General features: G+C 43.7%; 1 protein-coding gene across 1 annotated transcript in view; it reads left to right on the top strand.

Moving 5' to 3' along the window:
- Positions 1-12275, top strand: part of MREG (melanoregulin) — a 39158-nt gene that overhangs the window by 23710 nt on the left and 3173 nt on the right. Inside the window, exon 3 of the mRNA XM_006260337.4 lies at positions 10650-10740. Within this exon, the coding sequence (XP_006260399.2) occupies positions 10650-10740 (91 nt within the window). The remainder of the gene's footprint in view (positions 1-10649; positions 10741-12275) is intronic.

Genomic DNA, 12275 nt, shown 5'->3' with positions numbered 1-12275 from the left:
AAGTGTCTACAATGGACTCAAATCAAAACAGCCCCTGAAAACTGGAGCAGCGCAGACCTGGATCAGTATTTTACAGCCCGTACTAGGTAATTGTCAGGGTGGTTGACCTAATTTCCTAAATAACTTGCTTGAGTAGAATTGTGCTGCAGATTGGCTTCAAGGGAAAAAAGAACTAGCTTTGATGGAAGGTTGCTTTGGCAGTCCAGAGAAATCTACCTAGTAATTAGGAAATTTCCATACAAGGAAGAGAGTATTGGGAAAGCAGTTGTCTGTTCACATTGGCATACCATTTTTTGAAAGTTCTAGTTCTGTGCCAGCCTGGCTTATATTTAACTCCACAGGTTTCCCCACTTCAGCTTGTCATTTCTGCACTTAGCACATTGCGCTGAGTCCGTGGAGATGTTCCAACTAAATATTTGAACAGTTGAGTGTTCAGCACAGCAAGGCAGATTAGTGCCTGTTGGCTAATATGGAACTCACACTTTTTCATAATTAGTCTGCAGTAACAAGAGCAACCTATCAATGTTTTTCCCTGAAGCTTTCTTTGTTTAGAAGCTGAGGTTTCTGGGAATATGCCATCGGTCTCGTATCGGAGCTGGGGTGGCTTGGTGAGCAAGAAGAAAATGCTGCCCAGCAAAGGGTGTGTGTAGGGAGTGTATATATGTAAACTGCCAAATCATGGCCAAGCTATGGAGCAAGATCTGTATGAACCAAGTCCGATGTTGATGGCCTTGGATCCCTGCAGGTGATTTGAGTAGCTGAGAAGGAAGATCTTGTCTATCTAACAGTTGCTTCAGTGTGAATATTTTAGCCATGGCTTGGCATACCCCCAGTCCACCCTCTGCCTGTATTTTTGCTACAGTCTAATGCATGTGCTTGTGAAATTAAAGATGCTGCTGATGCCATTATTAGGAAGCTCTTTCAAGGGAACCATAAAAGTTGAGCAAAATGTGCTGGCACATTCGTTGGCTTAATCATAAAGCTGCGAAAGAGCAAGAACAACGTTATCAATGGCATTGGTGATGTATAGGGGGTGCACATGGGTGCATGTGCACCCCCTGAGATTGGTCGTGCACCCCCTGGAAGTGCCAGCTGCAAAACCAGAAGTGCCGGTGGAAGTGCACTTCCGGTTTTGCCGCTAGTGGTTCCAGTAAGCGATCTGGTGCCCCCCTCCCTCCCCTCGGGAGGCACCAGTCACCCATGATCAAAGGAGTGGGGTGGTAGTGGAGGGCATGAAGGAAAATCATTGTTTGTAGTTGGTCACCTATAAATCACCAAGGCAGCACAGGAGACCATGGCTTATCTCTTGAGGTTCTGTAGTCTTTGTAATTGTGTCTTTGTGCTCTCATGCATGCCAGAAGGAAAAAATTTATTTTACAGATGGGACACAGATGCTGAGAATAAGTAGCTTTTCCAAGATCTCATAGGCAGTTTGTGGTAAATCCAGAGAGAGACTCCTGACCAAGTACCTTAACCACAAAGCTGTCACTTCACCTGAAAAAATATGCTTGCCACAAGTAGTAGCAAAGAGGCTTGGAGGGCATGATTTGCCATATGATTCTGTTGTGCAAACAGAATTTGGGGTGCTCTCTGTAAGAACAGATTAGTCATCAGTGCTTCCATTTATTGTGCAGTATCCAACCTGACTGTTAAGTAACTTTCAAAGCAGGAAAAATAGGTTTGTGCCCTTTCTATTTCTTTAATTAAAAACCAGAACAAAAGCAGAAAGCCCCTCTTTCCCTTCTCATTCTACTATATTAACAGTAGTTTCCCTCTGCCCTGGAAGACTAACTAGAGAATTAGTAAGATGATGATGTGTCAAAAGTCAAGTAAGTAAAAGGTCTGCAGTTGAGAGGATGTTTGGGTTGTTATTGCTAACAGCTGCAGCTTCAATTCTGGAGAAAGGGCATGCTTGTTAAGGTGCCCCGGTTAAGCTGTTAACCATTCAGTTTAGATGCAAGTGTTTGCAATAAACACTGACGCAATTAGGATGTAATAGCAAAGACAGGTGTTACCAGAGTCAGCCTGCTTGCTGTTTCCCAGGGTTTGCCTACACTGTATCTCAGGGAAGAAATAAGCTGCTCATGGAGTCAGAACCACATGTCATGCAAACTGTCCTGGCTCCATCAAGATCCAGGTCACATTTCTGGATTCTGCATTTTCTCATTCAGTAAGAATTTAGAGGTAACCTGTTATTTCCCCCCTTTGTTAAAACTGGGGTTGCTTTCACTCCTATATGCTGTTTGAAGGGGTCAAGTATTTGCAACATAAGAGAAAGATTTGCTGGCTGCTGTTTGGAAGGTTCCCCAAAGATAATACCGCTTAACACAAGCAGTGTAATAGTTAGTTACTATTTCTGTGTTACTTTGAATTTTCCCCCATGCCCCCAGAATAAGAAGGAAGGCAGAATGTAGAAAAGGAGTTGTGGTCAAGCATGTGAATTACAATTGGTTCTACTGGAAACTTAGGATGTCCAGGAAACCTGGCATCCCAGGAGAAAACCTGGGTAAGGCAACAGGAACTTCCCGGTAGGGCAGAACAGCAACCTGGCTAGGCCCCAGACCCTTCTGAGGACAGTAGCAAGACTCATACTTCTTCGCTGCAAATAGTTCTCTATGTAAGTTCCTGTAAAAAAAAAAACCCAACAAACCCTGTAGTTTCCACGCAACGAGCTTCATCAAGATAGCGTAGACTACATGCAGCAGCTCACTTGACCTGAGCCAGCTCGATTGTTGCTTCATGATGCTCAGTGGGCACGTCTACATGAGATGCTGCTCATTGCTACAACGATGTAGTGTCAGTGGGCACGAACTGTGATGCCACCACTACTATGCACTAGCAATATGCTACTGTGCAATGGCTCATTGGTACTGCACAGTAGGGTCAGAAACAACCCGTGTGGTGCCGGAACTGCGCAGTGCCAGTGGTTACCATGCAGTCATTTAGTGCTTGCTTCAGCAAGTACTAAATGACTCTACAGTAACAACTGTGCAGTCGGGAGTACATGGAAACATGCCCAGTGAATAATGGCTGTGGGAGAATTGTATTAGAACAGTGCCTAAAGAATTAAGCAAGGCCAGTTGTGCTAAGCTCTGCACAGATATATGATGAGATGCTTTCCCTGTTCTGGGGAGTTTTGTATCTACCTAGGTAAGAAGCAGAAGAAGCAGAGGCACAAAGCAGCTTTTCTCAAAGCCACACTAGGTTGATAGTAGAGCCAGAAGGAGAACTGTGCTAAATCTCAGGGTGGTGCCTTTATCTTTAGACCAGTGGTTCTCAACTGGTGTTCTATAGCCCATTGGAGGTGCTGCATGTGGGCCACCAAGGTGGAGGCAGAGGGGATCATAGTGAGTCAGCTGACTTGCTCTCCTCTCATTTATATTCCTGGGGCATCACACAGGATTGTGCCAAAATGCTGTGCTGCCTCCCAAATAGGAAGGAGTGTAGCTGCCTTAGTTTAACATTGGAGACAGGTTAATTACTCTGGCAAGAAACCCGGAATAAGCACCACATGACTGCACCAATACTGCTTTTGGTTTTGGAGGTTGTTCAGGTAACTGCACTCAGACCTAGTTCAGGCAACTACACAGGGTTGCCTTCCACTGATGCAGTGCCATGTTAATGCAACTATACTGCACACTACTTCTGATTTGAGCTAGACTGCTTGTCAAGTGGACCCATGGGATTAGAAGACTAGAACAGGGGTAGGCAACGTTTTTTGGCCGGAGTGCCGGGAAAACACGTCTACCTTGGAAGGTGCCAGAGCACCGACATGCCGGAACCCGGAGCAGCTGTTCGCAGCTTCCTGGCTGCAGCTGGCCCACGGAGCCCGGTCTGCTTGCAGCAGGGCTTGCAGCCTTCCAGTCGCCTGCTGGGAGCAGCCTGGGCTCCGTAGTTGGCAGCAGCTGCTTAGAGCCTGGGCTGATGGTGGTGTGCCGAGTAAAATGGTCTTGCGTGCTATGCTCAGCAAGTGTGCCGGGGGTTGCTGACCCCTGCTCTAGAACCTCTTCACTAGACTACACAGCATCCCTACTCATTTGGACTCTAGTTGTACACTACATGTTTTCCTGCATAGTGGTAGCCATTGGTGTTGCAGCTCCCTTGTTATAGCTTTTTCAAGGCCACTACTGCTGTCTTTCCTCATCCATTCTCCAGTGCTGAGCTTGTTGCTTTCCCCCTAAGACTAATTTGCAATAAGGAGAATCAAGATTCCTATTGAACAAAAGGCTATACTACAACCTAGTGTTACTAAGTATTATGGGTTTTGTTTGTGGGATTTTTTTGGTTCCATTGCTATTCCTTAAGGCTGCACAGTAGCAAAATCAATTTGTTATTAAGTTAATAGTCTGCTGCTTCGTTAAACAGGTGAGGAAATTGGAATAAGATGGCAAAACATTCAGGGGAAGGCATGAAATCTCTTTATTGTTAAGAATGAATTGAAACCAACTTAATCTCCTTAAGGAGAAAGATTGCTATCTGTAGATTGTTAGAAAACAGTGGGAAAAGCCCACCCAGTGTGACACTCCCTTTGTGCTTTTTTGTATTATCGCGTTTGTGTGTTATTAAACTTTTATTTATAGAGTCTTTTATCTTTATCCATATTCATAATGGGGTTGGATGCTTATTATTTGTTTGTATCACCACAGGGCCTAGGGATCCCAGTGCAAGATTATCCAGTGTTAATGCGAACAAAAATTTTGGAAGGGATGTTAAAACCTCAAGCTTAGGAGTTTAAGCCAGTCTCTGCTGATTTAGGGTGATACCTTCCATGGGGAACAGATTAACCCACATATGCCTTACTGGAGAGTTCCTCAGAAGCAGCTGGTGCTAGCTTCTGTCCAGATAATAAACTGGACAGTTGAACCTTGGGTCTGATTCATTCTGACCATTCCTTGGTGGTATCAACATTTGAAGAAACAAAAAAAGAAAGGGAGAATATCGCCTTAGGAATAGCTTTGTTGCAAACAGATGAAAGATGCAATTGCTTCTTCAGTAGGAGTTTCACAGAGATCAGCACTGAGTATACAGAAATTCTGCCTGCTCCAGGCATGCACACCCACTGTCTAAGGTTGTAACAAGATATTGAACATTTCATTACCAGGGAATCTCTGTTAAACTCTGATTGTTTTTTTGATAACTAATATAAATTGGTCTCTGCCCAGCTCTCCTCAGACCAACAAAAAATTGCCAGTAACCTCTGAACTCCAGTTTCTGAAAGTAAGCCAGGGAGAGAGCACCTGAAAAGGTCCTTCTAGTATAGGTCCAGAATGATGTGGGATCAAGATGCATAGGTTGTAAGACCATGCAATTCATTAGATAATTAAGCTGGATCTCATCTGTAAGAAAGGTCATACAGTTTCAGCCAGTTACCCCTGCCTAGATCCAAATTACTTGTTTGACACAAGCGCATCTTCCAAAAAGGCATCCAGGCAGGAGCTGAAGACTACAAGCAGTAATACAACTAGGTGTGGGCAAGTGGGGCACCTGCCCTGGGCACTGATTTAGAGAGGGGCACAAGAATAGCAACCCTCAGGGAGCCTGCACTATGATGGCAGCAACCACAGTAAGGTGGCTGCTTGGGGTCAGGTAAGACCCTCTCTTTTCTCCCTGGTCTCCAGTGTTCAGCCCCCTCTCCCACTTGCCTTGAGCACACAAACTGCTGGCTATGACTCTAACCTCAAGAGATGGAAGACTCAGTGCTGCCCAGCTGTACCATGGTTACTGCTGAACAACAGTTCCTGTTGAAAGGCATCCTTCTTCCCCAGGCACTCTGTTGACAGGCTTGGATTGAGGGCCCTAAAACAAGAGAATAGAAGAATTCTGCTCCTAAGATGTTGAAAATCAGGAGCAACTCCAGTGAAGCTAATGCAATGGCTTTGGGTTTCACATGGAAAGAGTTTGATTCTTAAGTGTACTTGGGGGAAGTTCCTACCACCTGGGTACTAGCAAGGTCCCAGATGACTTACAATGAAGGTAGAGAGAATGGGAGAGGGAGGAAGAAAGAACTGGGACTTTGGGAAGATCAAAATGAAATATAGTACAAATACATCCCACACATATGGGACTTTAATAGGATAAGCCACTTACTGGAATCAAATCAAATAGATAAATAGTTTTTACATTAAGGCTTGTTTAATGGGAAAATCAGAAATTCACTGCTTATTTTTTCCATAGACCTCCTAAATTGCTTTGCTCTCTATTATGTCCAATGCCTTGTCTCATACAGGGGCTGGGAAATGTTTTTTGCTCCAAGGGGCTGTTAGGTCCTACCATAAAGCAGTTTGAATAAATTTTGTGTAGCCTTTATTTGTGCTGTCAGCCACATGATCCAACTGGGCAACAGAACAGGATTAAATGCAAATCCAGAGTGTTTCTGTTCTGCCCCATTTGTACATTATAGGTTCTTATGTCAAACACGTTGCCAATGTGATCAACTGCATTTGGTGCCATGCATCTTACAATTTACTGATTAATGAACTAATTTAGTTACAACATTCCTACAGACCTCACAGATTTATTTTACTAGACATGTTTGTACCTCTTGTATTTATTTTCCTAGGCACCTTTGTACCATTTCACATATTTCCTTATCTTTTATACCCATTTGTACTGATTCCTTCCATCTGACAATGTTCTTGAATTGTTTCTAAATGTTTTGGTGTGCCCTGGTGCCTTCAACCCATGGCAGAGCACCTTTGGTGTCTGCCACTTTAAGGCTGAAAGCAGGCAGCCAGCAGGTGCAGACTAGCCCTGGTGAGGTGGCCATTTTAGATCCAGGCCCACAGGGCTGAGGGAGCAGTTGGCTGCAAGCATCCGAAGGACAGGACCCAGCAGCTGTGCTGCTGCTTAACGCATTGGAGGTAAAGGAGGTGGTAGGAGGTTCCTAGGGGTCCAGTGAGGTCCCAAGTCCCAGAGAGAAGGCTTTGGGCCTAAAGAAAACAAGGCCCAGCCTGGGATGGGGCTTATGGTTAGCAGGCTTGCACAGGGGCTAGGCAAGCCAGCCCCTGATTTAGAAATTACTGTCTGAGGAAGAAAGGCTCAGCAAGCCAGCAGGATGAAATTAAGGAGGCTGAAGCTCAGCTTCTGGATGGGAGGCATCCAAGGAGGGGTCTGGAGAGTTGGGCCAGTGAGAGGCAGCCAGCAGCAGCCCAAGAACAACAAGTAGCCCAGGAGGGAGGAGACCAGGGTAGGTATTCCTGCATTGGTGAGGTACCCTTGACTGGTTAGTGCTGGGGCCAGGACCAGAAGGGTCAAAAGGGGACAACTAGGACATCACCAGATAGGTGTCATTTTTCACACCTCCTATCAGTTCCCTCTGCCACTGGATGATGCAACAGTGTCTACTTCACAATTTATTAAAGAGGATATTTCAGTGGACACCTCTATGATGGGGGTAAACCACCTAGGCATTAAACTGAATGATTTACTGGCATGGCCACCTTCTCCTGCAGGATGCTAACACCGATATTATGCTTCAAAGCCTGAGTCCCAATCTGGGTCACATGAGCTGCATTTAGGTAGAACCTTTCCCAGTTCCCTGGGAAGTTTCTCTCCCTACGGTGAAGTTGTGGTATCCCAAAACACATGCAGCATCTCTGAACTGTACCAGTGACCAGATTTGTTCGTAGTAGTTAGGCCCAGTCTCTTTGAGCACTTTTATTTATCATCTCTGAATAACACTAACACAACCAGTAACTCTTAGCTTTTTCATAACATGTCCAATTACCATATTTTCTTGTATACATCATACCCCAAAATATAAAAGGCACCTTGTTTTAGAAAATCAGAATGAAAGAGAAAAGCTTTTTCCAGAGTTATGACTGCATAGAGCAGGGACAGAGCCAAACCTTCATCTGAAAAGAGACCAGGAGTAGCCAGCAGATAGTAAAATGCCCTAAGAAAGGATAGCTTGAGTAGTGGAACATCAGGACCCTTAAAAAGGAGAGAGGATTGTTAACACCTCTAGAATGAAAAACAATGAGCTGTTAAGTTGATTGACTCCCTCAGGTTCCTGAATAGTAATATTACAGCTGCTGCACTGTGGAGCAGGAATCAAAGCAGTGTCCTTATATTTTAAGTAGAAAATCAGTTTCCCTGTTTAAAACATACAACCCCTGCGGCGGGAGGTGGAGGGGGTGGATATTTTGGGAAATATTTTGGGAAAAGGTTCACGTCCTATACAAGAAAATTCAGTAACTTTAAGGCTATCTTCAGTAACCAGCTTAGCACTTGGATAGAATTTAACATGGGTGTTCTTAATTATAGTCCTCACACTGTTTGTATAAAATACCTTTTGGGTTTTCCTTCCTATTGTGGAATTCCCAATTTTACAGTGATTGTAGCCTTATCTTTCCAGCCATGAGTAGGTAAGGGGAAGGTGACTGACTCCCTTCCTTTTAATCAGTAATAACAAATTCACACTTCATGGTTCCTTTTTACAGTTCCTGTGTACAGACTTTAGTCTTCTGGGGTTAAACTGGTGATTTAGTAGACGTTTCTCAACAATTACTACCATTTATAAAAGTTACTCAGGTTTTCCACTGCCCCTAGGAATAAGCTTTGTTTGGCATCTACAAACTCGCCACAGGCCTTGGTGTGTTAGCATCACCATTTGCTTGGTGAATCCAATCTGCTTATCTGCACTTGGAATAGGTTCCAAATGTTTTTGGTGTGCCAGTGGCTTCACAAAACTTGAAGCATGTATCCTAACTCCTGCTGCCCTAGGCTTACTTTGTATCCTGCAGGATAGTTCCAAAGAATCCCTGCCCAAGTGGACTCTGTGCGTAGCCCTGCACACATTGTTGCATCTCTCAGGGTTAAAGTAGAATTTCCTTCCAGCCCTTGTTTACTACCTCTAGTTAGTAGTTCTTCTCCTCCTGCTCGAGTTCACTATCTAGTGATCTCTGTTTCACAAGATGGGGACTTCTGTTATTTTCTCCTTTCCTTTTTATAATTTAAAATAAACTGGGAAAATAAAGCACTCATTATAGGGTGGATTTTTGTATTGAATCCTATGGAAACCTGGAATGACAAAGCTGTTTTTCAGGCTTCAAAGGGATCGAGTGTTAAAACTTTTCTGATCAGCGGAGCAAACCCATTAAAAGCAGCAGTCCTTCCCATGCTAAGACTGAGGGATTGCATTCTGTTCCCACGCTGTGAGGCTGGATAAATCAGCCTAATCTGTTGTGTGCTGATCAGAATTTCCCTTGTTCTCCCGACCGAAACTCATGACCAACTCAACCTGGATGACCCTCTCATTCAGAATCCTAATCTCAAAGGAGTGCTTTTAGCTGTCCTTAAGCGGTGAGGCTTGGCTGTTCATTTAGAGCTCTGCCAGTATGATTTATTGCCTGCATGCAAATAAACTGTATGGAAATGTTCTGCTGCAGTGGTTTGCAGCATGTCTATACATGAAGAAGCTAGGGGCTAGTATTTCCAAATCTGGTTGCCTAGAGTTAGAGCCTGACTAGGGAGTTAGATGCTTAAATAGTGGTTTCATCTCTGCTGAAGGATTAAGGATCCACAATTCAAGACACCTAAACAATCAGGCAGCATATTTTAATCTAATTTTAGGTACCTGGATTTGAAATTGTTTTTGAATGGAAATTTAACTGCAAAAGAATCAAACACACACACATCTCAGTGGGTGGTTGAGATAGAAGACTATTCTATAAAACCAACCCTTTTCTGTACTTGTTTAAAAACCTTCTTTGCTAAGGTGCTTCAAGGATCCTGCTCTAGTTCTCAAAGGAGTTTTGTCCATTTGTTCAAATGGGAGTTGGATGGGGCCTAAATGGACTTGTGCTTCTTAAGCTACAAATCTTATCCGGGATTCTGCATGGCCGGTCGGAGCCAGTTCGAGCCAGTCGGAACCAGTTCAAACCGGTCGGAGCCGGTTCAAGCCAGTCGGAGCTGGTTTAAACTGGTCGGAGCCAGCTGGAACCGGTTCAAACCGGTCGGAGCCGGTCGGAAGTGGTTCAAACCGGTTGGAACTGGTTCAAACCGGTTGGAGCCGATCGGAAGCGGTTCAAACCGGTCGGAGCCTTAAAGTAAGTGGGTGCCAGGCTGCTGACATTAGTGGTAGATGAACAGGGTCTAATAATATTCTGAGTGGGATCAATGTTTGGTTCTGATGAAAAATGGACTTTAGGAAGAAAATGTCCATTCCTTTTTTTCACGCAAGTAAAAAGATTGTGTTTTGGTTTTCATCTCTTCATCAAAAAGAAGATAAGTGCTCTCATTCAATATTTTTTACTTTCCAACCAGCTCTAGGTCTAATAACACTATTGAAAAGATGAGCAGATATTCTCAAATTGCAATTATAATTGGCTTCATAATTAGAACTAACCTCATGCTGACACATGAATGATATCCATGCTCATATGCTCCAGGTCACTTAATCCATGGCTGCATTCATTCCCTGCTAACAGTGTTCAAATATTAAATGCATTTGTGTTAGTAAAGTCAACACTTATGACCCACTTCTATACAGGGAGCAGATCTGGCCTATAAAATGTTACTGTTGCATATATCTCTCAAAATGCAATGCAAGGAGTGTACCTGTGAGGAGAAATCAATGGGAAAAAAACCATAGGAGAGGTGTCTTACAGTGAAGAACACTGAATCTTTTTTCTCCCATTTTTTTGCAGGAATGGCAAAAACTCAACTATGACATTTATACCTTGCGGCAAACACGAAGGGAAGTGAGAAGCAGGTGGAAGCACATTTTGGAAGAGTTAGGTAAACTGGAGGACAAAATTACATGTATTTATTCTTAGCAGCATGAGGAGATGGCATGTCCATCCCTTCCCAGCATAATGTACTGTGAAATGAGAAGTATTTCACAAAGTTTATGTATTGTGGTTATAGCGAGCAGTGGTGGAGGCACTCCAGCTGGCAGAAACAAGTGTGCACACTTCTACCGCCCAATGACATGTATGATGTCTATCTATTTAAAGTCCACTTAAATCACAGAAAAATATGTTTGGAAGGGACTTCCAGAGGTCATCTAGTCTGACCCCCGCGCCCCCCCCCCCCCCCCCAAAAAAAAAAAAACAACCAAAAACTGTCATACACAAATCCATTGTCTAACCCAGGACTTCCCAAACTTTTCGTCCGCATGACCCCTTTTCCTCAGCATGGCCCCTCACTCCCAACCCAGAGCCCCCCATCCCCATGACCCCATCTGCTGATGTTGCTGATGACACATTTGGGGTCATGACCCAGTGTTTGGGAACCTCTGGTCTAACCTATTAGCAAAACTACATAGTCAACCCTGACATGACCACAAGACACAACCCCCTAACCTGACACAAGTAAAGCAGGGGGACCACGACAGCTAATGGCTTGCTGCTGCAAAGGATGTTAAACTTCTTGCAGAAGTTTTTTACAGTAAACAAGGATTTCATCATGCAATTTTTATGAGCGAGACAGAAACTCTGAGACAGAACAGATTTCTTTTTTAAAAGACCAAAAATATCTTCCCAATAAAAAAAAAAATGATGAAAGAAGTATTCATCCCCCACTCAACCCCATTGAGTGAATATCACCAGATCTGCAGAGTCATAAGGAAACTAAAGTATGGTGTCACCAAGTTAAACTTCTTGGCAAGTCCACCTTTCCATTCCACTGCTCTGAGCTATCCTGAGACCAGTAAAATCAAGTTATTGATCAAGGCACTTCTGACTGTGCCCTCTGGAGGTGGATGGAAATGGTATGTTGGGCCTGATTTCCTTATTACCTTGCCCCTTGTGTAATTACTGACACCTAGACAAAATAGAGACCAGACACATCAGAAATCTAGTGACTTACACAGATATTGCCTACCTATAAGCCTGTAAAAGATGATGGACCAATGAGAATAAAGCCCAGTGAGTGTAACTTACCATGCTTTTTCCTAGACAGAGAAAGGGCATTAGCATTAGGATCAGAGTTCTTGGTCCCTGAATGGGAATCTCAAAAAAGATGGGAATCTCATAAAGAATCAGATTTGCTGAATGGGAATCTCATAAAGATAATTGTGCATCAGCATTTATCTGGGTCAGTCAGACTTGATTAGCTTCTACAAACCATCTGTTAGCAACCTCTCTTCCTTTCTCCCCTTCAGCCTTTTACAAACTAAAACACCTGCCTCTCCATCCCATCTAGATTAAAGTCTGCAGTAGATGCACTGTATTAGAGTACTAACATATTGAGGTCCTTAGGTGTAAGATACTACTATAATAAAGTATTCTTCAAAAAGCAGTTGTGCCCGGGTAGTTCTGTACTAATTTTAC

This window comes from Alligator mississippiensis, chromosome 4 (assembly GCF_030867095.1).
Source record: "Alligator mississippiensis isolate rAllMis1 chromosome 4, rAllMis1, whole genome shotgun sequence".
NCBI lineage: Eukaryota > Metazoa > Chordata > Crocodylia > Alligatoridae > Alligator > Alligator mississippiensis.
This window is presented reverse-complemented; position numbering and strand designations above follow the sequence as displayed.